The sequence below is a fragment of the Syngnathoides biaculeatus genome, chromosome 6 (genome assembly GCF_019802595.1).
Source record: "Syngnathoides biaculeatus isolate LvHL_M chromosome 6, ASM1980259v1, whole genome shotgun sequence".
In the NCBI taxonomy this organism is placed as follows: domain Eukaryota; kingdom Metazoa; phylum Chordata; class Actinopteri; order Syngnathiformes; family Syngnathidae; genus Syngnathoides; species Syngnathoides biaculeatus.
In genome coordinates, this window is record NC_084645.1 from 6,877,963 (window position 1) to 6,905,433 (window position 27,471).

The 27,471-nt window shown below is 40.6% G+C and overlaps 1 protein-coding gene across 5 annotated transcripts in view; it reads left to right on the plus strand.

Annotated features, from left to right (window-relative positions):
- LOC133501727 (BTB/POZ domain-containing protein 10-like) overlaps positions 1–26,383 on the plus strand; it is a 39,481-nt gene extending 13,098 nt beyond the window's left edge. For 3 of the 5 annotated variants that reach the window (XM_061821629.1, XM_061821631.1, XM_061821628.1), the window contains exons 2-8: positions 5,281–5,531; positions 9,289–9,610; positions 14,035–14,137; positions 17,205–17,325; positions 21,166–21,363; positions 22,581–22,691; positions 25,542–26,383. In XM_061821629.1, coding sequence (XP_061677613.1) covers positions 5,281–5,531; positions 9,289–9,610; positions 14,035–14,137; positions 17,205–17,325; positions 21,166–21,363; positions 22,581–22,691; positions 25,542–25,981 — 1,546 coding nt within the window. In that variant the 3' untranslated portion in view covers positions 25,982–26,383. Of the gene's footprint in view, positions 1–5,280; positions 5,532–9,288; positions 9,611–10,081; positions 12,604–14,034; positions 14,138–17,204; positions 17,326–21,165; positions 21,364–22,580; positions 22,692–25,541 lie in introns of those variants that run through there. The other 2 variants (XM_061821630.1, XM_061821632.1) reach the window with 2 other exon arrangements.
- Positions 26,384–27,471: the final 1,088 nt, after the last annotated feature.

Here is a 27,471-nt window from a genome sequence, read left to right on the forward strand (position 1 = left end):
ACAGTAGTATATATCCCAAGCATTACCAATCGGTAGTCAATCAAAGTCTATTTGTGACCTTGTCTGGCATTAGTATACCAGAAAATCTAAGATTTGAGCACATGATTATGTGAGCATGTAACAATGGTGTCATTGTTCGTGGTTTGAACTTTCTGGGTCTCCCTTCGAGACATGACTCATTAAGAGTTATCAGCAATTATGAATTTTCATGGACGCTGCTATTTTGGCGAGTCACATGACTTAAAAAACAAGAAGTGACGTCTCATGTGCGCCTCCTCTGTGCAAACACAATCATCGACAGCACTGATTTCTCAGATTTATCCTCATTTGCTGAAGAAATAGCAGCATCGGTTGATCGGGAATACAGAGTAATACGTCCATACATTTTGACAAGCCAGTTAAAAACAAAATACTCTGGTCAGGAGAGCAAAATGTGACTGTTTGGAGGCCATAGTGCACACCACATTTGGAGAAGAAAGGACATTGCAAATCACCCTAAAAACACCATACCAACTTTAAATTCAGAGGTGGGAACATGACGGTGTGGGGCTGCTTTTCAACAAAAGGCACATAAGCCTCACATTATGGAGGGAAGTATGAATGGAGAGATGTACCAAGACATTCTTGACAAAAATCTGCTGCCATCTAGGAAGATGGAAATGAAACAATGGTGGACATTATAGTGATCCAAAATGACATGATAGTGATCTAAAACATACTTCCAATAAAAGTTTCAATTGGTTTCAGACAAAAAAGCTGTTAGAATGGCCCAGCCAATCATCTGACTTGAATCCAATCAATAGAAAGAGCTGAAATTCAAGGTCCACAAAAGCCCACAGAACCTTCAAGATTTGACGACTGCTTGCGTGGAAGACTGGCCCAGAATCATACCAAACCAATGTATGCAACTAGTTTCTACATACATGAGACATCTCGGAGCCGTCATTGCTAACAAAGGCTTTTGTACCAAATTTTAAATAACTCAGTGATGAAATTCCTCCGGATTTTCCCAGAATTCCAGATTTTTAAATTTTCATGAAAATTGCTCTGGAAAATTGAGGAAAAATTGCCTAAATTTAATCCGGATATTAGTAGACAACATTGAACGAACATGCGTTTGAATTCATTGTTTTGCTTTCACGAGCGTAGCCATGTTGAGGCACTAACACTAGTAACAGTAACACCCCTCCCCTCGCATTGTCTCAAGACATTACTTATTTTGTGTGGTCTTGACATTAATTTACGTGTTTATTTCATAAATGTTGTTAACTAAACAAGTCTGCTCAAAAACAACCGGTATTCACCTGGAAACAGGAAATGCAAGTTAACCGTACAGAGAAAGTATGAAAGCGCATGTTCAGAACTGCTTCACGTAATGCGAGCGCATTTACGTCGAAAGTCATCAACATCATAAGCCACGTCAAAAGAAATTCAGTTACACCAGGGGTGCTCATTGAGTCGATCGCGAGGCAGTGTGACGGTGTAAAAAAAAAAACAAAGAAAAACATTAGACTATCATCCACCTCGTTGCTAGATTCGGGTGTGGCCAATACGTCAAGCGCATGCACATAAAGGCGCGTTCTAGCAAGCTGGCCTCCGATTTGCGGCAGTCACGTGGTGCGTGCCCCCAGGAATGTTTGTTTCAATGTATCACTAACTTGTTGCCACGAACGCCGATTATGTTGAACTAAACTTTAAGCATTTTCAAAGCATTGCAAGTATAGACCGTTCGTGTTTATTCCTTGATAGGCCAGTGCATTTAACTTTTCTTCAGATAGTTTGTCAGATCAAGAATTTGTATTGATTAACTTTTTAAATACTAATATCAGTTCTACTAATATCAGTTGAAATTGGAAATCATCATTTCTGAGTTTTATATTTTAGTTTTATATTTTACTTATGTATTTGTTTATTTTGTTTTTAATTTACAGTTAGGTTATATTAATTGAGTAAGTTATTTTAAGGCCGTCTCTAATCACACCCGCAACTTTATCTGCGAGCATGACTGACCACACCTGTACATTTTTCAAATGTGAGTGACTGTGTGTGTGTGTGTGTGTGTGTGTGTGTGTGTGTGTGTATATCAAAATATTAAAGGTAGCTGATTATACTATTAGTTTTACTAGATCTATATCTAAGATAGTGAGCAATGTGGTCGAGTGTATCAGTACAACGCAACGTCATAAGTTTGAGACTTAAACGTTAATAGTAATTTCTACAGATCAATTTCTTTAACATGTTTTGCAGTACGGTGTGGAAATTCTAGGATATCATTTCGTGTATATTCTATATCTATACTATAATATGTATAATGTGGGGAAAAGGACAATTTTAGATGTCTTTTTACTGAATAGTTCACTTAATTCATTTGTCTTGAGAAAAGATGGCATATTTTAAGCATATTTTAATGACAAATGTGATTTTTGTGCTATGCAGTGGGGGGTTGGGGGCAAAAAAATCTGGGTTTTAAAAAATCCACAGATTACATTTGACGTCCCGATCTAAACATTATGCTTAACACCGATACAAAATAAAATTGTTAATATAAATTCTTAAGTCTGACTGAAGTGTCTTAAAAAGGTCTTACATATAATGAATTTAGAAATACCCCATCCTTTACATTCACTTGTGTCCTTTATGACTGTGGAAAAGAGATTTGACTGTTCCTTGCAGTGTGTTCTTGGGGGTACTTCAGGAATTATGGTACTGGGACATGTTTCTACATGCTGAAAGTTGAACAGTGGGAGCAGGAATTTAACCAAGCTTGTTACCAAGAAGTTGAAAGTGTTCACTCTGAAATTGGAGGTTGCACCTCATATTGGAAGCTGGTGATCAATTGAACACTCTGGTACACAGACATACAGTATGTCATCAACAATTGGAGGATGTTTTTTTTTTTTCAGGATTCCTATTCCTATTTTATATGCTAAATAAACTTCCTCCTGACTGCCAAACTCTGAAATCTCATAAGTGTGCCACACGAATACAGGAAAAACGGTCTTTTCAGCGCCATAACACCATTACTTGTTTCAAGACAAGTTTCTGACAAAGTACCCATTACTTTGGGACTTTTTACGGTCTCACTCATGAGTGCTGCTCACTCACTTTCAGTTGGCTACATTTTCTAATCGATTTTTGTGTGTGGCTGCAGGTTAGTGTTGTTGGTTTTATGTACGTTGTATTCCTGCAGAGTTCATACCAGGACACCTAGCTCTTCTCTCGCTCTCTCTTGAATTCCAAGCTCTATATTGCATAATTACCAGATAATTATGTGCTTCACCCCTTCTTCATTAATGCCAACACTAGTATTTGAACATGTTGTGTCAAGTAATGAGCTCTTTTAGTCTACCACTTACACTGCCTTTTGGGGCATTGATGCCTAATCTGGTCTATCTTAGAACTCATGGAAAACATCAACCAAAACTCACAGATTATGTGAGTGATAAACATCACATAATCAGTCACTGCGATTTGATGGGCACGATCGTGCCCGCGCATCATCGCACTCACAAATCTGCACAGTCGAGCACGGAAAATCACACGCATAGAATTTGTTACGAGTAGAAATACATAGATGTTCTCAGTGCACATGAAAGCCAATCCAGCACAGTGAACCAAGCCTGACTTTTTTTTGTTTTTAACACGGAAGCACACGTCTCCTGCTAGTTTACCTGACTCCGCCAACCTTCGGCTCTTAAATGGGTACACTCATAATTACAAACACTGTCCACCCACACAGTCTGGGCAATGTAGAGCAAAGAGAGTAAGACATGCTGCTTGTGTTTTCGCTCGATAATAATGGTAAAAGTAAAAAAAAAAAAAAGTGCTGTTGCTTTAATGAATCTAGGGGTATGTGAATAATAGAAGAAAACGTGGCGAAACTGTATGAGATTCTCTTTTTTGAGTAAATAAGGTCTGGTCTGAAGCCAAAGTAGAAAGTACAGGATGAGATGGTGTATAATGTTAAAATTCCACCTTGGCACTGTGGATGAAAGCACAGACAATACAGTGCACAAAAGCTAATTCTGTATTTTAAATATAGGAGGCAACATAACATTAACCTTAAAACTGTTTGGGAGCATCATTCAGCTTTCAACATGCATTGCGAAAGATATTCTGCAAGCAATAATTCAGTTTTACACCCTGAAAATTTTGTGGGTTAAAATAAAAAGGAAACAAAGTTACAAGCGACCTTTCAGATTTCTAGTTCAGAGTTGGCTTGGTTTAGTTAGCAATGTATTTTTTTGTTTATTGACATTTTCATTGTAAATTTGAAAATACACAAAATTGTTCTTAAAAACATTCTGATGGGAACGTAAATGCTGTAATCTGAATCTTTGAATGAGCCATGTAACTTCAATAGATGACACTGATGTGACCACAGTGCATACGTCTGATGTTTCTCACAGTGGTCAAAGGTGGTGCTAATTGGCTTAGCGTCTTTGCTCAGACACATCAAAAATTGAATGGAACGTTGGTCTTGACAATAATTTACATGTTTATTTCTTAAACGTTGGTAACAAAAGAAGCCTGATCCTAAACAATCACTATTCAACCTGAAAGAGGAAATGCATGTTAAGATGACATAGCATTTTCCGAAGTGATGCCAAAAGTACATGTCCCAGGCTGCTTCACGTACTGCGAGCGCATTTACGTCTAAAGTCATCAACATCATGAGCAATGTCAAAGGAAATTCAGTTACACTGAAAACATTTGTGGGATATAAACCGGGTAATGTTTCAGTATGTAACTAATATGAGATTGTGATTTACTTTGACTTAATCTAAGTTGTAACATTATGCTAGTGTGTCCATATATCTAAATACAAACGGTCATTTTCTCCCGTGATACTGCGTTATCTTGAAGTTGAAAACTTTTCCCCTCTAAATGGTTTAGGAAGATATAGATAATCTACTGCTAGCTTTCATCAATGGATTGACAATACATACAGCCGTAAATTACGCGAGATGATAACAATACATCATGATGAAATAAAATGATTTGATGATCTGAATATTTAGTTTTGAAATTGAATGTCTCTTGACCTCTTTAAAAGTGTCTGTCTCAGTTCATTGTCAATAAATTATGATTATGGTACTACATACTTGGGTATAACAACTCAGTAAGTAAATTTAAGGTCTTCGAGATTCCATCCCTAATCACAACCACAACATTATCTGCGGGCATGACTGACCACACCCATACATTTTTCAAATGTGAGTGACTGCATAATACGTCAATATTTATTTGTTTTTATTTCTGTATGTGCTGCTTTCCTAGTAAAAGGCACTGTGGTGTGTCAGTGTTGGACTGCGACCAGCAGCAGCAACAGTTGTCTGGGACCATGAGTCTGTATGGGCCTGGTGCCACCAGTGATGCCAGCAGCGGGTTAAGAGGAGGGAGTGAATATTACTGGGAGCAGCAGCAGCGGCGGCACTCCAGTGACCGTTCACGTGATTCATCCCACGAGAGAGGACAGAGTCAGCTGACCCCCTGCATCCGGAATGTAACATCCCCCACACGGCAGCATGGTGAGGAGACCAGCAAGAAATGCTGCTAACTTCTTCTTTCTTCTTCTTCTTTTCCTTTCGGCTTGTCCCGTTAGGGGTCGCCACAGCGTGTCATCTTTTGCCATCTTAACCTATCTTCTGCATCTTCCTCTCTCACCCAACTGCCCTCATGTCTTCCCTCACCACATCCATAAACCTTCTCTTTGGTCTTGCACTCGCTCTTTTGCCTGGCAGCTCCATTCTCAGCACCCTTCCACCAATATAGTCACTCTCTCGCCTCTGAACATGTCCAAACCATTGAAGTTTGCTCTCTCGAATCTTGTCTTCAAAACATCCAACTTTGGCTGTCCCTCTCATGAGCTCATTTCTAATCCTATCCAACCTGCTCACTCCGAGCGAGAACCTCAACATCTTCATTTCTGCTACCTCCAGTTCTGCTTCCTGTTGTTTCTTCAGTGCCACCGTCTCTAATCTGTACATCATGGCCGACCTCACCACTGTTTTATAAACTTTGCCCTTCATCCTAGCAGAGACTCTTCTGTCACATACACACCAGACACCTTTCGCCAGCTGTTCCAACCTGCTTGGACCCGTTTCTTCACTTCCTTACCACACTCACCATTGTTCTGGATTGTTGACCCTAAATATTTGAAATCCTCCACCCTCGCTATCTCTTCTCCCTGTAGCCTCACTCTTCCCCCTCTACCTTTCTCATTCACGCACATATATTCTGTTTTACTTCAGCTAGTCTTCATTCCTCTCCTTTCCAGTGCATGTCTCCATTTTTCTAATTGCTCCTCTGCATGCTCCCTGCTTTCACTGCATATCACAATATCATCAGCGAACATCATGGTCCAAGGGGATTCTAGTCTAACCTCATCTGTCAGCATATCCATTACCACTGCAAACAGGAAGGGACTCAGAGCTGATCCCTGATGCAGTCCCACCTCCACCTTAAATTCTTCTGTCACACACGTCCTGTACTATTTTAACATACTTCTCTGCCACACCAGACTTACGCATGCAGTACCACAGTTCCTCTCTTAGTACTCTGTCATAGGCTTTCTCTAGATCCACAAAGACACAATGTAGCTTCTTCTGACCTTCTCTGTACTTTTCCACTAGCATCCTCAAGGCAAATAATGCATCTGTGGTACTCTTTCTAGGCATGAAACCATACTGTTGCTCGCAGATACTTACTTCTGTCCTGAGTCTAGCCTCCACTACTCTTTCCCATAACTTCATTGTGTGGCTCATCAACTTTATTCCTCTATAATTCCCACTGCTCTGAACATCCCCTTTGTTCTTAAAAATGGGATGTAGAACACTTTTCCTCCAGTCTTCAGGCGTCTTTTCGCCCGCTAGTATTCTGTTGAATAAGTTGGTCAAAAACTCCACAGCCATCTCTCCAAATTGCTTCCATACCTCGACCGGTATGTCATCAGGACCAACTGCCTTTCCATTTTTCATCCTTTGTAGTGCCTTTCTGACTTCTCCCTTAGTAATCATTGCCACTTCCTGGTCCTTCAAACTTGCCTCTTCAACTCTTCCTTCTCTCTCATTTTCTTCATTCATCAACTTCTCAAAGTATTCTTTCCATCTATTTAGCACACTACTGGCACCAGTAAACACATTTCCATCTCTATCCTTAATCACCCTTACCTGCTGCACATCCTTAATGCTGCAAACCTTAATCTTCCTACCCACCACCAGAGTCATCCTACACACCACCATCCTATGCTGTCGAGCTAAACTCTCCCCTACCACTACTTTACAGTAAGCAATCTCCTTCAGATTACATCGTCTGCACAAAATATAATCCACCTGCGTGCTTCTACCTCCGCTCTTGTAGGTCACTATATGTTCCTCCCTGTTCTGGAAATAAGTGTTCACTCCACCCATCTCCATCCTTTTTGCAAAGTCCACCACCATCTGTCCCTCAAAGTTCCTTTGCTGGATGCCATACTTACCCATCACTTCTTCATCGCCCCTGTTTCCTTTACCAATAATTCCGTTACAATCTGCACCAATCACAACTCTCTCGCTGTCTGGGATGCTCAGAACTACTTCATCTAGTTCCTTCCAGAATTTCTTTCAACTCTCGGTCACATCCTACCAGTGGGGCATAGCCGCTAACCACATTATACATCACACCCTCAATTTCAAATTTTAGTCTCATCACTCGATCTGATACTCTTTTCACCTCCAAGACATTCTTAGCTAGCTCTTCCTTTAAAATAACCCCTACTCCATTTCTCTTCCCATCTACTCCGTTGTAGAATAATTTAAACCCCGCTCCTAAACCTCTAGCCTTACTACCTTTTCACCTGCTCTCTTGGATGCACAGAATATTAACCTTTCTCCTAATCATCATGTCAACCAACTCCTGAGCTTTTCCTGTCATAGTCCCAACATTCAAAGTCCCTACACTCAGTTGTCGGCTCTGTGCATTCCTCTTTTTCTTCTGACGATGGATCCGGTTTCCTCCTCTTCTTTGTCTTCGACCCACAGTAGCTGAATTTCCACCGACGCCCTGCAGGTTAGCAGTGCCGGGGCGGGCATTGTTAACGCAGGCCACGACCGATCCAGTATGGGATTCTTTTGATGAACGCTCATATTTGTTTGGCACAGTTTTTACGCTGGATGCCCTTCCTGACGCAACCCTCTGCATTTATCCGGGCTTGGGACCGGCCTACAGATTGCACTGGTTTGTGCCCCCATAGGGCTGCATTAAGAAATGCTGCTGACTAAAGACCTAATTTCCATCAATAAGTCTAGCTGTGTTCAGCACCATACATTTTCAAATGGCTGTTTGCTAAAAAAACATTATCTTTACAAGATATAATGCAAGCGGTACGATGGACGACTGATGAGAGCCTCTGCCTCACAGTTGTGAGTACTGGGGTTCAAATCCTGGCTCTGCCTGTGTGGAGTTTGCATGTTCTCCCCATTCTTGCATGAGTTTTCTTGGGGCACTTGGGTTTCCTCCCACATCCCAAAACATGCATCGATTGAAGACTCTAAAATTGCCTCTATGTGTAAATGTGTGCGAATGGTTGTTTCTATGTGCCATGCGATTGGCTGGCAACCAATTCAGGGTGTACCCCGCCTCCTGAACGAAAGATGGCAAAGATAGCCTCCAGCACTCGCGTGACCCATGTGAGGGTAAGCGGCTCAATGAATGGATAGATGGATGGATTAATAATGTATCTATGTTCATGTATTTTTGCCAGTGAAGCATAGTGACGCCTCAATACACAAATCTTTTATAAAATCACAGGAAGTTCTCTGCATACAATAAATTATGTATCCACTTTTTGTCTGATTGATGTAATTTTTTTTCCTGCACCGCAGATTTGGTAGTTCTTAGTTTTTCTTGATACATGTAGGCAGAACTTTTTTTCTCAGGTGGCATCAAAAACCTTTGCGCTGTCAAAAATTTGAAATGATCATGCTGAATGGAGGAAAGCATTATTCCCACTAAAGCGATTGATCAAACAATTGAGAATATTGAGAATCAATAGGCCAAGGCAGAGAACAGGTTTGAAGCTCTGAACACTTACATCAGGCTTTCAGTTTGGCACCTTGGCTATAGTCTTGCCAAAGTATTATATGCAAATTTTATGCAATATAGTAATCATACAGTATTTCTGCATTATGTTACATTTGGTCAAAGTCTGAATTGATTCCAAGGTCCCATTGTACTTTATGTTGGAAATGTACTGTTTTCATAAAACAAATTATTGGGTTGAATACATAGGTTCTTTTTTTCCCACAGACCGAGAACGTGGTGATGGCGGTTCATCTTCCAGATCTTCTAGTCCACGTCCACCCCGCGTTTCACTTCCCTGTTCAAACGTTGGAGGAGGTCTCTTTGCGGGACAACTACCTTGGTCTTTTGGCACTGCTGTTGGTGACCACCAGCCCAAGACCCTTGGTCATGGACCATGTGATATGATCTACGTGTATGACCTGAGCAATAAAGAGGTACACCGTGGCGGTCTGCGAGCCGGAGAACGAGTAACTCTTATTGTGGACAATACAAGATTTGTGGTGGATCCAGCCATCTTTACAGCTCAACCCAACACCATGCTCGGCAGGTAAAAACTGAGCTTCTCTTGTTTGTCCCTCTGTTTATGAATTTTTCACACAGACAAAATTTTTAGTATGGCTATGTTAATGAAGGAAAACTCTACAGTGGTCAGAGAAATAAAATGAATCTGACAAAAGATATTAGTTAACTTTCATTAAAATTTTATCCATCCATCCATTCATCCATTTTCTTAGCCACTTGTTCTCATGAGGGTCGCAGGAGTGCTGGAGCCTATCCCAGCTGTCAACGGACAGGAGGCAGGGTACACCCTGAACTGGTTGCCAGCCAATCGCATGGCACATAGAAACAAACAACCATTCGCACACATTTACACATAGAGGCAATTTTAGAGTGTCCAATTAATGTTGCGTATGGGGGAGGAAACCGTAGTGCCCAGAGAAAACCCACGCAGGCACAGGGAGAACATGCAAACTTCACAAAGACAGGGCTGGGATTGAACCCTGGACCTCAGAACTGTGAGGCCAACACTTAAAATTTTATTTACAATGAAAATCAGACATTGATTTTGAATTCATACATCCATTTTCTTCCATTCATCTGAGGTCAGGTCACGGGGACAGTACCTTTTACGAGGAAGCCCAGACTTCCCTCTTCCCAACCACTTCCTCCAGCTTTTCTAAGGGGATCCCAAGGCTTTTCCAGGTAAGCTGAGAAACATAGTCCCTTCAGCATGTCCTGGGTCGTCTCCAAGGTCCTCTCCCGGTGGGATTTGCCTGGAACACCCCAACAAGGAGGCCTCCAGCAGTCATCCTAAACAGATGCCCCAGCCATCTAATATGGCTACTCACATTGTGAAGGAGCCACTCCCATATGACCGAGCTTCTCATCCCATCTCACCTCCTATCTCTAAGGGAGAGTCCGGACAGCCTGTGAAGGAAACTAATTTTGGCCGTTTGATAGATCCAGGATCTTGTTCTTTCGGTTACGACCCACAGCTTGTGATTGTAGGAACATATATCGACCGGTAAATACAGAGCTTCACCTTTTGGCTTAGCCCCTTCTTCACCACAACGTATTGATACGAAGTCCACGTTATTGCAGTTTCTGCACCAATCTGCCTATCGAGCTTCCATGCCATATTTTCCTCACTTGTGAAAAAGACCCTAAAATATTTCAACTCATCCCCTGGAGGACGCTCCAGAAATAGTTGGGGATCACGGCTTGATGTAGCCAACAGAACCACATCATCTGCAAAAAACAAAGATGTAGTGCTCGGGCCATCAGACCGGATCTCCTCTAGACCTCTGCTGTGTCTAGAAATTCTGTCCATAAAAGTTCTAAACAGGATCAGTGACAAAGAGCAGCCTTGGCGAATTCCAGTTCTCACCAGAAACAGCTCTGACTTACTGCCGGCAATGCGGCCCTAACTCTGACACTGGCCATACTGGGATTGAAGAGCCCGTATCAGGGGGTTCGCCATCCCATACTCCTGAAATGAATCTCATGAATCAGGCATGGACAAATGTATTATGTAGAATTAGATGTTAATATCCCTCAATTCATGCATATTTTAGGCACCGATGAGGCTCTGTGGAATGTTCAATTAAGTGATGGCACCCTATGGGTTCTCATGTGGGCTTCCTTCTGTCATCAAGTCGCTGAAAGACCCATGATACTCTCGAGAGGGTTCAGCAGTTGAACCCCAGCATCCCAGGTTCAACCCAATGTCCCATCAATTCTTTTGAAAGCCCGATTGGGGTCTTTTCTCTTTATCCACAGCCATTGGCTGGCCTTTTCCGCCGCCTTGGAGAGATCTCTGACTTCCTTTTGATGGGCCTTCCCTAAGACTCCCATCTCTGAGTAGCCTGGATGTTGAGCTGGCTTTCAACCCTCTGCAGCCTGCTTCCACTGGTCGTACCTCTGCTCTCCTGTTGCACTTTGGCTGAAAGTCCTGCATACCTTAGCCTCTTCCGCTCATACACCTCCTCGACTGCTCCCTCCCAGGGGACTGTGAGCTAGATGATATGGACTAGTTTGAAAGAGGCAGACCAAAGCACCAGATCTGGTTGTAGGGTGGGAGTTGCAATCTCAGCTGAGAAACAGAGCTTCTTGCCAGCAGCTTCCAGTCTTGTGCACTGCCCAGCTGTCCGCTGTCTGGTGGCTTGTTAATGTGGCCGGTTTGACTCTCCCCCTCCCAAACAAACAGCCTTGGTTGCCAGTTGGATGACAAGGGTGGAAGGGCATCAGCCTCATCCGGTGGTTCTCCAGAACACCAGCAAGACACTTAAGGACTTGGTTGTGCTGCCAGGTGTAATGGCCTTGAGTAAGGCTGGTCTTGCTCCCAACCAAGATGTTCTTCAGTGTTGCAGGGCTTGGCACAACAGGCACTTGGGGTCTCTGATGGATGAGATCACCCGTCCTTTCCAGCTTCTTTATAATGGTGCTTCTGGAAAGCTCTGTAAAGAGTGGTTATCAGCCCCAAAAGATCACTGGCTGCTCTCTGCCCTCCCTAAGGACATTGCCAACTCCCGCTATCACTGCAGAACAACTAATATTGTAGAGGACTCTTCACATCCTGGTCATCACCTGTTTAGCCTGTTGCCCCCTGGCAGGCGGTACAGGTCCCACAAAACACAGACAACCAGATTCAAGGACAGCTTTTTTCCCAGATCAACTCCTGGAACTCAGACCACTGAACATAACAACAAGGTAATGTAACATTTTGCAAGAGCACTTTTGTGCATTTATTTATTTACTTATTTTAGTAACAACTGTGCCTTGATGTTTTATCTTTTTTTTTTAACAGAAGATTTTCTTCAATTTCTTTTCCATTTTATTGCATCTTATGGAGAAGCACTCATCATTTCATTGTATGCACAGCATATAATGACAATAAAGGCTTTTGATTTGATTTGATTGATTTCTTCCACTATGCTGCAGAGATGCATGTTGACCTTCTTCCATAAAGCCTTATCACAAACCTTTGGCCATTTGATCAATGGCCTGCGCCCCTGCATCTTCCTCCCTGCAATTGGATTGGTATGTCCTGCAGGCCTAAGTGACACAATATAATGCTTGCTCCAGGGAACAACCAGTGCCCAATACATTTGGGAAAATTACTAGCTTCTCTTGTCGCTGCAACGTTGTCATCTCACGCTGGCTAAATGCATTAAACGGCAATACACTTGGTCCCAAACCAGCAACCACACACACACACACACACACACACACACACGTTAACGGCAATACACTTGATCCCAAACCAGCAGCCACACACACACACACACACACACACACCCATACACACGTACGTGGATAAACAAACGTCCATTTTCATACGCCTGATTTTTTTTTCTTTAATCATTAGTTTGTTTCCTTTTTTTATAGTTTGTAATTATAGCTGTTTGATGTAGATTCTATTAAATTCCATCTAAAATGTCAGTGCCTGTCTTGATGTGTCTCATGGTTTGAGTACCGCCTGTGAACATTGAGAACTCTATTTAATGTGTAGCAACATTCCAATTTATGAGACTGATTAATAAAAGGTTTTTCGTTCCTTTTTTCTAAACGTAACATCTAAAAAAGGAACACGGTGCCCCTTTCAAGCGACAAGTGCTAATCTGGAAGTGGAATGGCTTGGTTGTGAAAACTAAGCAAAAATCGTAATCAGCCACAATTAATTCATGACATCACAAGGATTGTAATTACTTTTTCACACAGGGGCAACTTCAAATACTACCCAGCCAACTTTAAATACTGCAATTTCTCATATATAATGCAACCCCCCCCAAAAAAGGTCAAAAGTCAATAGTGTGCATTATATACATAAGTATAAGGGAAAATCAAAAACAATTTCCCATTTTGTAATTGTATGCTGGCAACTAGGAGTTATGAAAAAGCTGTACGCTTTCATTCCAATATGCCACTGCCACCAAGAGGTGATGAGAGAGGTGTACAATTTCATTCTGATATGTATGTATTGTATATATTTTCAAAGGCAACCATTTACATTTGTCCTGATCCGTTTCATTTTTTTTAATGTTTCTGTTGAACCAGAGTTGAAAAAGAATCTCTGATTTCCACTTATTAATTTATCTATCACACTGCTGTACGCCTTCATTCCAATATGCCACTGCCACCAAGAGGTGATGAGAGAGGTGTACACTTTCATTCTGATATGTATGTATTGTATATATTTTATTTTATATTTTTTATATATTTTCAAAGGCTACCATTTAGATTTGTCCTGATCCGTTTCATTTTTTTTTATGTTTCTGTTAAACCACAGTTGAAAAGGAATGTCTGATTTCCACTTGTTAATTTTCAATGCATTCTTATTTATTACTACTTCTGTCAGTTTAGGGATTTCAGGGACCATTGTGGGGGTTTCTTTCATTAACAGAGTGGGACAAAAATTTTGTCCATCTGTTTAGATTTAAAAAAACGTTTTTCTTTCTCATCTGTGATCAGAATGTTTGGTTCGGGGCGGGACAACAATTTCACTCGGCCCAATGAAAAAGGAGAGTTTGAGGTAGCGGATGGCATCAGCTCCACTGTCTTTCGAGCCATTTTGGTAAGTCTTGCCTCATCGTTTCACAGTTTCTTATTGATGCATTTCCTTCCTATCCTGCTGTCTCTTGCTGTGTCACTTTTCCAATTCCCATTATCTCTTTGTGGTTGTGTTCCTCTTCTTTCCTGCTTTGATTTTTGTCAGTAGGCACCTACACATTACACTTGGAGATTTTTTCAATATTTCAAATGTACGCAAAGGCATGAATACCATTGCACAGAATAGGTAACAGCATGAAATGTGTCACTAGATTATTGTGCTGTTTATCTTTAAGAATTCTTGTAAAGGAGTAGTTGTGAGGACAAACACTGGACAAGAAGGCCTGGCTCCCAATCAGTTTTCTCGTTCATTCCAGCATGGTGGTTGAGGTCAGGTCTCCATTATTTCACACTAAACTTTCCAACCATACCTTTATGTGTCTTTGTTTGTGCACATGTGTGCAATGCTTGGACAGAAAAGGGTTTTCTTAAACTGTTTGTTAACATTGAAACTATGTTATTGTCCTGAAATGGCTCACTAAGATGAAGACTTTTGACTGCGCTACTAATCCCCAATTAATGAGCTCACAGCATTATTGCTCTTCAACCACCTAAATATAGGTTACAGACAAAAGCATTATTCTTCTCCAATGAAATATCTTTCCACAGCTGAATAGACCAGTTGGTTTGCGCTTTAAAACTCCTTTGGCAACACTTGTGCTTAGGAATACTGGCCATAAAGTTATCAAATCAACAACATGTGATTTTTATGTACAATAAAATTCATAAAGGTAACTCATTACAACCATCAAGCCAGTCATAACAAATGCGTGTTTTTAAAAAGTCTAATGAATAGCCAATTTAGTTGCATTGCACACCCTATAATGGCATCTTGACAGTGGATGGATATCCTTTTTATTATTTTAATTATTATGGGAAACTTACTGAAAGAGGGTCATTTAAAATATCGAAGCCAATCCCTCGATCAAATTTTTTTCTAATTTAAAGTACAGTGGTGCCTTGAGCTACAGGTGACCTGACAGTTTTCTAGCTTTGAGGTTTTTTTTTTTTTTTTTTAGTTTGAGCCATCAATTTGGTGATTTTTTTTTTTTTTTTGTTAAATTTTATTTTTTTTTTTTTTTGAGCCATCAATTGGTCCATTTTCTTTTTTTCCATTTATTTATTTATTTTGCGGGACGGGTTTGGTGGGGTTTTTTTTTCGTCTTGTTTTGACTTGTAAGCTCAAACTGGATATATAAGCACTGTATTGTGGCAAGTGACAGGTCAACTTCATAGCAAGCCGCAGTCTGGCAGAGAACAGTAACTATTCAAAAAAGAGGCTTTGAGAGCAGTTTATTATCGCTGAGCTACAAGTCATTTATTGTCAAACTACAGGTCAAACAAAGAGAATTACACATCTTTTATTTAAAACTACATAGCGTTCACTAGCTTCATCCTAACATACCATTGGAAACAAGATAGATATTAGCATTTCATGGCAGTGTCATTACCATTGAGGCAAAGGTTACCTGAACACTAATGTTGCAGCAGCACATCTAGACATTTTTAATACTACTTGTGTTGTTCAGGGTCACTGGATGCTGGACCCTATCCCAGCTGACTTCAGGCAAATGCCGAACTTCAACCTAGCCTCCAGTCAGTCGCAGGGCACATATAAACATAAGCAACCATTTGCACTCACATCACTGAGTAGGAACTAAACTCATGTTGCTTGCACCCAAGTCAGGTGACTGTACCACTCGCACTACTACTACAACCATTAGTTGTGAATCGCAGCAACACGTGAAGTCAGGTTACGTAAAAATCCTCACAGGGAGGAGGAGAGATTTTTAACTACAGTACTGCAGTTGTAAAAAATCATACTAAACATTGCTCTACATTAATTTGTTCCTGTCCATATTGTTTTGATTGTGCATTAGCTACATGTCCGGCCTAGGTTGGTATCCACTCATCCATCCATTTTCCTCAGCAGTTCGGTTACGGCGGCAGCAGCTTAAGGTCCCCTCTCCTCATCCACTTCACGCAGCTTTTCCAGGAGGATACTGAGGCGTTCCCAGGCCAGCTGAGAGACGTAGTCCCAGCGTATCGTGGGTCACCCTTGGGGCTTATGCCCAATGGGATGTGTTCGGAACATCTCACCAGTGACACGTTCAGAAGCCATCCTCGATAGATGCCAGAACCACCTCACCTGGTTTATTAATATGTGGAGTAGCAGCAGCTTGACTCCAAACCCCTTCTGGATCACTGAGCTTCTCACCCTTTCTCTAAGTCAGAGAACGGTCCCCCTGTGGGGTAACTTTGTCTGCTTGTACCCGTGATCTTGTTCTTTCAATCACGACCCACAGCTCATGACTATAGGTGAGGATAGGAATGTTGATTGACTGCAAAATCGGAGCGCTCTGCCTTTAGGCTCAGGCTATTGGTCACCACAGTGGACCAATACAAAGTCCACATCACTGCAGACGCTGCTGGAATTTGTGAATATATTTCATGAAACTCTGGCTTGTATGTTAAGCAGTGAAATTCTGTTCATGTTCTTCATGAATACATTAAAATCAAATAGCTAATGAAGCATCAGAGATTTGCAGATAAGTGACCGCACTACACGCATCAGTAAAAAAAAAAAAAAAATCAGCGGTTCACTGAATGTGCAGGAAGAGAACTGCAATAGACAAGTGATGACTGTATATAATGAGACAATTGGGTGTGGTAGCAAATCTCGAAGCGATGATTTCCATCACAACCAAGGGTGTTTTCCACTGACATGTTACACAGTATGCAGACAGCAATGAAGAGCTAGGAAATTGGAACACTGAGTGTGACGACAGCATCTTCCTTCTCCTCACCCCTCATACTCGCCTATCACACTCACTCTCTTTTTAGTGCCTATGATGTTGCCGGATGTTTACATTTGTAAGCACTCCGCTCCCTCACCTCCCACACACAATTCCCCCCCTCGTTTGGTGCGTGACTCAGCATCAATAATGGCGTCTTGTTTACCATTCTCCGTGTGTGTCTGTGTGTGTGTCTCCCTGCTCACTTACTTGTGTGGATGGCGCTGAAAACGGCAGGATTACTACAAATCAGGGATGATCCGCTGCCCTGATGGCATTTCCATTCCTGAGCTGAGGGAGGCATGTGACTACCTGTGTATCTCCTTCAACTACAGTACCATCAAGTGCAGAGACCTCAGTGAGTACTCGCACTGTGCACACTGTGTGGAGCTGAACTCTAATGTACTACTTAATTTTGTTGTGCCATTTTTGGTAAGTGTCATTGTTTCATGGGTCTTAGATGAATGCAACTAACCTGGTTTAATTTTAGCTGTACTATAGTAAAGATTTAAATTCCTGACTTAACACACAAGATAAGCTGCATGCCGTTTGCATAAGTGTTGCGTAGTAAATGAACACCCAATTGTTTGAGCCTGCTTACTATTAAAGTAGCAAGGTACTGTGTGTTTCTGCCTGTTCTATGTGGACTCATGTTTACACAGGACTTTAATATTATGCCTGCTTGTTTGGGAGTGTGTGGGAGAAGCAGTGTCTAGTCATGGGTGCTGCTGTGTGTGCATGTGTGCATAACTAGGTCATGATTAACTGAGAGTTTTACGGTGCAAGTGGACCTGATGCTCAAAGAACCATAATTTTTGAATGGTTTCTGTTTATTCATATTATATTGAGGTTCATAAATGAAAAATTAGATGGGCTCAGTTTAGACAGCCGATGGAAATGTTTGTAAATGGAATTATGATTATTTACAAAGAGACAACTACAACTATTTATTAGTGATCCTAAAGTAGCAGACCTTTACACGATCGTCACGCCAATATGTACCCAAACAAAGATCATGGAAATAGTATTGAGCACAATTCATACTGGGCAGCAGTTACAACATGTTCTAAATAGGAGGAGATTATGCAACATCATCCAACTGTTATGGCCTCCTCTGTATGAAAGCGCAATATGCAGCTTTTCTGAATTTTGTTTTGTGTGCTGAAAACAGAAATTGAAAAGTAAATCATTGTATCAGTTTTAGTTTGATTCAGAGGGTTGGATCAGATGAGGAGAACAATTTTTAATTCATTTGTCCATTCTCCACATAATTGCACTGCTGGATGAACTGAAATCATTATTAACAAAATTTGGATTTAAAAAATGTAATTTGTGAAATTGTGCACCGTTGCATATGCCATATGGTAAACCCCAATTACAATTAAATTGGGACCTTCTGTGAAATGTAAATTAAAACAGAATAAAATCATTAAACTTTTTGTTCAAGCAATGTTTAGCTCAATACACTTGTAATACAAGGTATTTCATGGTCAAACTGATGGACTTTGTTTTTGTTTTTTTATGTTATTTCTTTTGGGGGGGGGAATATTTACTCATTTTCAATTTTATAGCTGCAACATGTTCCAAAAGAGGTGGGGCAGGGGTATGTTTACCATTGCATTACATCAGCTAGGCATGCGTTTCGGAACTGCGAACAGTAATTGTTGAAGCTTTGTAGGTGGAATCCTTTCCCATTCTTGCTTGACGTACAATTTCTGTTGGTCAACAGTCCTAGGTCTCACATTGTACGTTCATAGTGGACCCCATATTTAAAATGGGAGACAGGTCCGAACTGCTGGCAGGCCAGTTTATTACTGATGCTCTATTACTACAAAGCCACGGTGTTGTAACGTGTAGAATGTGGCTCGGCATGTCTTGCTAAAATAACAGACGTCCCTGGAAAAAGTCATTACTTGGATGGCAGAATATTTTGCTCCAAAGTCTGTAAGTGCCTTTTTGCATTAATGGTCCAATCACGGATGTGCAATTTACCAATGACATTGGCACTACGACTCTCCCAACACATATGCTAACTTTTTAACTTTGCGCTGATAATGATCCTTTTCCTCTTTGGCCTGGAGGACATTACATTCATGTTTTCCAAAAACATTTCCAAACATTGACTCGTCAGACAATGGCACACCTTTCCACTTTGCCTCAGTCCATATGAGCTTCGACCCAGAGAAGGTAACCGGCAGCATTTCTGGGTGTTGTTGATATATGGCTCGCACTTTGCATGGCAGAGTTTTAACTTAACTGTGTTAATTGACAATGGTTTTCTGAAGAGCCTACGTGTACCGTAAAAGATTAAATCCCTAAATTTGTTGCAATTATACATTGAAAAACATTCTTAAACTGTTGGATTATTTGCATTTCACAAAATTGTGAACAACTGAGCATTTTCGTGTATGGTCCTTTTATACCTAATTATGAGACTATTTCCAATGAACCTGTTCACCAATGGAATGTTTCAAAAAGGTGTTTTTAGCATTCTCCACTTTTCCAGTCTTGTTGCCCCTCTCCCATTTTTTTTTATTGTGTTGCAGGTATCAAATATGAAATGTGCGAATACAGGTATTTGGAAAAAAAAAAAGTAAAACCATTTAAAAAAATATTTTTTTGTACCTATCAAACTGAATCAAGATTGAAAAGTAGTTTCGCAACTCACTAATTATACAAAACGTCCAAACTTCTTCAAAACTGATTTTCTTGAAGAGACCCACAAAAAAAATAACATCAATAATGTTTGCAAAAATGCTCTGATGGGCTTGTAATTGTTTCACAATAAAAATATATCTGACACTACACGCTGGACAACTGGTTATAGCATCTGCCTCACAGTTCTGAGGACCAGGGTTTAGATCTCGGCACCGCCTTTGTGGAGCTTGCATGTTCTCCCTGTGTCTGAGTGGGTTTTCTCCGGGAACTCCAATTTCCTCCCACATCCCAAAAACATGCATGGTAGTTTGATTGAGGACTCTAAAATGCCCCGTAGTTGTGAATGTGTGTGAATGGTTATTTGTTTATATGTGCAATGAGATTGGCTGGCAACCAGTTCAGGGTGTACCCTGCCTCCTGCCCTAAGATAGCGTGAATAGGCTCCAGCACTTCCATGAGCTTTGTGAGGAGAACCAGCTTAGGAAATGGATGGATGGGTGTATCATTTGTCAAAAATAGGGCTGTAACTAACAAAAATAGGGCTGTAACTAACAATCATTTTAATAATTGCTTTCTTTGTTGACCTGTTGATTTTTTTTTTTTTTTTTTTTGATTAATCGATGTATCAGATTAAAAAAATCAAAACATTTCCAGCCTTACTCAAAAAAGGACCTAATTTTACATTGACAGTACATAAAATGCACAAATATAAATTGACCATGATACAATTTCTGGGATGGGCTGTAACATTTCAGAAGTAAGCCAAAAATGTTCATCATGGTTTTCCAAAGTAAAATAAAATTTTTGCTAAGGTCTTATTTTGATGGAACACAAAGATAATCAGTCTGCTTTCATGAAGGACTACTGAAAGACTATTTACTGTTGAGAGGCTGAATTGGTGAGGATTTGGACAATTTTAAGTAAACATCTTTAAATTATTAATTGATCATCAAAATAGTTTCTCAATTAATTTGGTAACAAATTAGTTGTCAAGTAATCATTATAACTTGTGACAGTATGAGTAATAAAACCTACACATAAATTGTATCCATTAATTTCTATTCCCTCTGGATATACAATTTCCTAATATTTTTGCTGTAGACTGAAATAATTTTGCCTTGACATAAAATTATAAATATGAGAAGAGTGGAACAATTCAACTTTAATAATGAATAAATAATAATGTGATAAATAGGGCAAGATGTCTTAGCTCCATTTTGAAATTGAGTTTGCCTTATGAGGACTACATTTACACTCATAATAGGGGTGTTGGTTTTCTCCACAGTTTTCAAAAGCCACACATTTCCTCTTCATGACTGTGTCCACAACACATTGTAAGAACTGCAACAGCTTAGTGAGATTGTGCTTCTACCTGCCTTTTTGCTTGTGCTTCTCACTGGTAGTACATTACTTGTTTTCTATTTGTATGGATCCAGGGTGCTTACCTGGTAATCTCTTCACAGTCTAACCTAAGACATTTGCCTTTCTTTGACAATCACATTTATGTGGCTTGGCCTTACTTTTGTCATTGTCCCTGTAGGTGCCCTGATGCACGAACTGTCCAACGACGGTGCCAGGTGCCAGTTTGAGTGTTACCTGGAGGAGATGGTGCTCCCGCTGATGGTGGCCAGTGCACAGAGCGGAGAGAGGGAGTGCCACGTGGTGGTGCTAACCGATGACGACGTGGTGGACTGGGATGAAGAGTACCCACCACAGATGGGAGAGGAGTACTCTCAGAGTAAGGCTCTTATTGTTTAAATAATCCACTAAACAAGAGTATGTTTACATAACAACAGATCCAACAGAACCAAATCAGTCTGGCAGGCATTATAATGCTAACCATTTACAGGCGCCAATATCCCTCCACCAAGTGAAGATCAGTAGTAAGCTAGCCAATAACCTGAATAGCTTTTACTGCAGATTTGGAAAGGATACATTCATGTTATTCTATTTTATTTGTACAAGGACCTTGTGGAGAAGTGCTTGTTATTTCGTTGTATGCACAGTCATATAATGACATTAAAGACTTTTGATTTGATTTTGATTGATTGGCATTCACACCCCACACCCAGCAAGCCACACCACTGACTACTTCAACACCTCTTACTTCTGCGCTGACCAACCACGAACAGGACGTGAGACGCATCTTCAAACAAAAAAAATTTAAAGTTGTAAGCCCAGACTTTTTGTCCGCATCCTGCCTCAAAGTCTGGCTAGACCAACTGGCTACAGTCTTCACAAAGGTCCATCCTGCTTCAAATGCTCCACCATCATCCTGTTCCCCATGGTTCCCCTGAATGACTACAGGCCTGTTACCTTGACATCCATGTTAATGAAGTCCTTTGAACTCCTTGCGCTGGACTACCTCAAGAGTGTCACAGGTCCCCTGCTGGATCCACTACAGTTTGCCTACTGAGAAAACACCTCTGCAGATGGGACTGCACTGTATCCTAGAACACCTCGACAGCATAGGGAACTTCGCAGGACCTAGCAGGGTGTTCAAATACTTACTGTCTTCACTGTATAACAGTTAAATTGGCCAAATAATAATAGTAATAGCCATAACCATAACAATTTAATATAATTTCAGTACCTTCAATGTATTCTATTTTTCCCTGATCATGCCAAAAGGCAGGGCTCCTTTAGTATTTGCCTAAGGTGTCTAATGGTCATGTCGGCTATGCTTAGCAGTAAAATAAATATGATCCCCCTGAAAATGTTTGCTACATATAGTACCTTTGTTGGTCTTTCACTTAACATATTTTGCCATTATATCAACTCAATCTGGCATACAGTTAGTTGCACACAGCATTGGTCATTTGCTGTGGAATGATTTGCAACACGAGTTCTTCTGGTGAACCAAGGTATTTCCTTGTCAGTCTTGTTTGTGCTGATGTGATGTCAAAAGATGGTGATGTCAACATTACTCATAAATGTCTCTCTCTATATAAACAGTTATCTACAGCACCAAACTCTACCGCTTCTTCAAATACATTGAGAACAGAGATGTGGCCAAGTCGGTGTTGAAGGACAGAGGACTTAAGAAAATCCGATTGGGAATAGAAGGTATATTTAAACTGAAATCACCAAAGTTTTATTTATTTATTTTTTTAATCCAAAGAGGAAGACTGGTATTCTAATTCATTTATCAGAATTTTGGTTGTGGGGGATTTCTAAATAGAGGCCATCTTCCAACGTAAAAAAGAAAAAACTACAACGGCAACTCTACCTGCAACTTATATCTGGAAGATAAGAAATATGATCACCACAACATAAACAACCAGTATAACAGGGGGTGGCCTACCTGGGGCTCTTTGCCTCCTTTCTTGCTGCTCTGGTGATGGCATGAAAGCATATCGAAGTTCTGCTTATGTGCGTGTGCTTTGCTTGAGTTCATTTCAGTAGTTATGAGCGAGCTTTTCTTGCATTGATTACGGTATTTGCATGTGCGCTTCGCTTGAGTTTATTACAGTTGTTACAGGTATTTTGACAACAAGCTCAGTGTTTGTGTGCGTTGTGCATTGGCCTGTGAGTGACACGGGACTGGTCAGCGGAGGGTGAGAAGGAAAAAAAGCACGATGGCAACCAGGAAAGAATGGCTTTACTGTTCCTGCCATCGGGCTCAGGTGCGCAACGAGACAAGGGAGTGTTAACTCCGAGCAGGACGACCTCGGTATGGAGAAGATGTCTCCACTACATCTCCTGACCACGGTCACGTGACTGGAGCAGGAAAGGTTAGCATGGTATTTTTGCAAAACTGACTTTCCCATTGAATGAAAATAGCTGAATGTTTCCCAGTTGGATGGTGCTCTTTGGAGAAAATAATTTGTCACTTTCACTCTCAAAATGCCAGGGAAAAATACACAGTAAAAAAATATAAGTGGATGAACACAGGTTGTTTTTAGGAGAGCGGGAGAGCTCATATTTTTCATTTTTTGGGGTTGAGCTCAACAGCGAAACACTCTCTGCCTTTTATGCCAGATTTCTATCACATTTCACAGCTTCAAATCTTCACTTCAGTTTATTCCATGCTAACGTTGACCTGGAATTTCCTAAAGGGACTTAACTTTGCAGTCACAAGTTAGTCACTTTGAAAAACCAATGCAATTTAAAAAAAAACAAACAAAAAAAAGCATCCAGAGAGAAACACTAACATCATGTCAACTGGCTTGGAACATTGCAAGGACCAAAACGTCATACAATGAAGGGGAATGTATTAAAAAAAAATGCCTCATTGATGTCACTGAACTCTTGTCCGGAAGACAAAACTCTTAAACAAATTGTATCAGAACTTCCAACTGTCCCGCCACACTGAACAGAGAATATCGGACATTGGCATGGCTATTGATTCACAGTTGCACCTCCAATCATGTGAGTATTTTAGTGTGGACAAGCCTTGGTTGAACTGGTCATTTGTTTGTGTGAGGGAGCACACAGTTTTAATTTAAAAAAAAATTACTGTACTAACGTGTAGTATTGGTACTCTGTAGGAGTCGATTTTTACTTATGTCGGTGTGTGACATCTACAATGAATCTGGCTGAGTAAACGTATGTGTGTGCGTGAGGAGGGAATGATATCCATTTGTATGATATAGCTCTTTGGATCTTTTAATGTTCATGAGGTGGTTCTTTGCCATAAGACAGTAGGAAAAAAATGTGGTTCTTCATCTCTGGCTGGTACACCACCCCTACAGTATAACATCTTAATGTTCACCTCAGAACACTAGAGTTGAGCAACAGTTACATCACTGTCATTGGTCCAACCTAGTCAGTGACAGCCTCATCATTTCTCAAATTAAAATATACTTAACTTTTTATCAGTGTGTGTTTACAAATAAATATTGTACAATAAAGACATAAGTGAAAACACCCTATCATCCATCCATTTTCTTAACCGCTTATCCTCACTAGAGTCATCGGTGTGTTGGTATCTTTCTCAGCTGACTAGGAGAGATTGGGTCCACACTGAACTGAAAACAAACCCACTAAAATATCACAACACTTTGATTACTTATACACCTTAAATAAGGAAAGCAAAGGGGAAGATGGCTGTGTAAGGATTTTTTTCTTGTCTATTTTTTCTCTTATTCATTGACTGATTTTTACACAACAAACGGATCCAGGGAAAGTGATCTTTTTCTGTTGAGAAAAAAAGAAAGACGTCACTGTCATTTGAAAGATGAATTTGACCCACATTCCTTTTGACCTTTTTTTTTTTTAATCGCCTCACTCACGTTATCATCAGCATGTGCTTTTTTAATTTTTTTGTCAGCTTAATAAAGATCAAAAAACAACAACAAACCTGATTGGTTGCATTTAGTTTAGTTTCATTTGATTTTAATTTTAATTTAGTTGTCTTGTGTGAGGCAGGATCAATAACTGTAGATCTTCTAAAGTGCTTCCTAGCACAGTCTTTAGCAGTTTCCCCATTTTGTCTTAGGTCCAATTCTGACTGTTTAGCCCCTTGTTAACTTTTTGTTATAGAAAAACGTCTGCACGATAGTAGTCACCTCTTCAGTCTTAATTTATTATGTGGCAGATGCTGGTTGCATCTTTGTCGCTCAATATGTATTTAGGCAAAAGTTCCATCTCTGTAAAGAGTTATTTTGATGTAATAACGCAAACAATTTGTTTGTTGTTTTAATTAGACACTACTATTCAATACATAGAAGACCGAGTGTAAATTTTTTTTGGGGACAAATATAAACTGATTTCTAGATTATTTTTTTCTTCGTTTTTCCTGAAGTCCATCACAATTGCTATTAGATTTGTGATTGGATGTCCGTGGACGTCGAGACAGAGCGTCCACCTCGAACAGCTTTTTATACATAACCCAAATTGTTTGTAAATAGTCGTTCGTAGCGTACTGAACTTTTTTTTCTCCCGTTTTTAATGTTTGGACTTCTTCCTCTCTAGGCTACCCAACATACAAAGAGAAGGTGAAGCGGCGCCCGGGAGGTCGTCCGGAGGTCATCTACAACTACGTCCAGCGTCCTTTCATCCGCATGTCGTGGGAAAAGGAGGAGGGGAAGAGCCGCCATGTGGACTTTCAGTGTGTCAAGTCCAAGTCCACCACCAACCTGGCTGCTGCTGCTGCGGACATCCCCCAGGACCAGCTAGTGGTCATGCATCCCCCTGGCCCGCAGGTGGATGAGCTGGACACGCCGCAGCAGCTGGGCGTTCCCGACCATCACCAATCCCCGGCTTCAGTTCAGGGTCCAGGGGGCGCAGCCTGCCAGCAGGCTCTGGAAACCCATAACCTGGCCGCTCACAGTCTGGCACCGAGGAACTTGCAGCATGCCTGGGCATCTTACCAATATGAACCCAACCCAGACCCCCCCTCGCCCTCTGCATGAGACTCTCCAGGTGGCTTTTAGGCTGGATTTACACCACGGGAGCACTCGGTATCTGATGTCCTGACATTTGGAGGTTACAAACAGCAAAGGAAAGCTCTTAAAGCATTTTGCCAATAGCCTTGTTATGCAGCTTAAGGTCCACGTACTAAGTTGCACCTTTTGAGCACTAGTAGAATCACTGCATCTTACTAGTAACATTTCCCCCACTACTTGTGCTCCTATAGGCTTAGTAGTATGTTCTTTGTTTACGCCAGTAAGACTGTTTAGTGGACTAGTAGAACAAATGTCAGTTTTGTTCATGACTAGTTCCTCTTTTGGCTTACCAGTATTATGCTTTTGGTCCCGACTAGTTTGAGCAATGATTCTCAAAGTGGTACATGAAATAAACATCACCTAAATACAGTACAGTTGTTTTTAACTTGGTTAAGATCAGTGCATTTAATCTTTGAGAAGTTTCTTTTAAAAGATTTATTATGGGATATTTTTATTTAACTTACTCTTACTGAATTTAACTCGACTGACATTACATTTTTTACATTTTCCTACAAGACCCTAATGGACCTGGGATGTTATGTAAAATGGAAATAAAATAGAATAAAAGTAATCAAATAATGTTCAAATCTTTTCAACCTATTATGAATTACATATAGTGCCTTGTGAAAGTATTTGGCCCCCTTGAACTTTTCAACCTTTCCCCACATTTCAGGCTTCAAACATAAAGATATAAAATTTTCTTTTTTTTTTTGTCAAGAATCAACAAGTGGGGCACAATCGTGAAGTAGAACAATTTTTTTTTTTTAACAAATAAAAAACTGAAAAGTGGGGTGTGCAATATTAATCGGCCCCTTTACTTTCAGTGCAGCAAACTCACTGCAGAAGTTCAGTGAGGATCTCTGAATGATCCAATGTTGACATATGATGATAAATACAATCCACCTGTGTGTAATCAAGTCTCTGTATAAATGCACCTGCCCTGTAATAGTCTCAGGGTTCTGTCTAAAGTGCACAGAGGATCATGAAGACCAAGGAAAACACCAGGCAGATCCGAGATACTGATGTCGAGAATTTTAAAGCCGGATTTGGATACAAAAAGATTTCCCAAGCTTTAAACATCTCAAGGAGCACTGAGCAAGCAATCATATTGAAATGGAAGGAGTATCATACAACTGCAAATTTACCAAGACCCACCTGTCCCTCTAAACTTTCACTTTGAACAAGGAGAACACTGATCAGAGATGCAGCCAAGAGTCCCATGATCACTCTGGATGAACTGCAGAGATCTACAGCTGAAGTGGGAGTCTGTCCATAGGACAACAATCAGTCATACGCTGCACAAAACTGGCCTTTATGGAAGAGTAGCAAGAAGAAAGCCATTTGTAAACAATATCAATAAAAAGCTACAAGGCAACCGGGAGACACACCAAATGTGGAAGAAGGTGCTCTGATCAGATGAAACCAAAATGGAACTTTTTGGCCACAATGCAAAATTA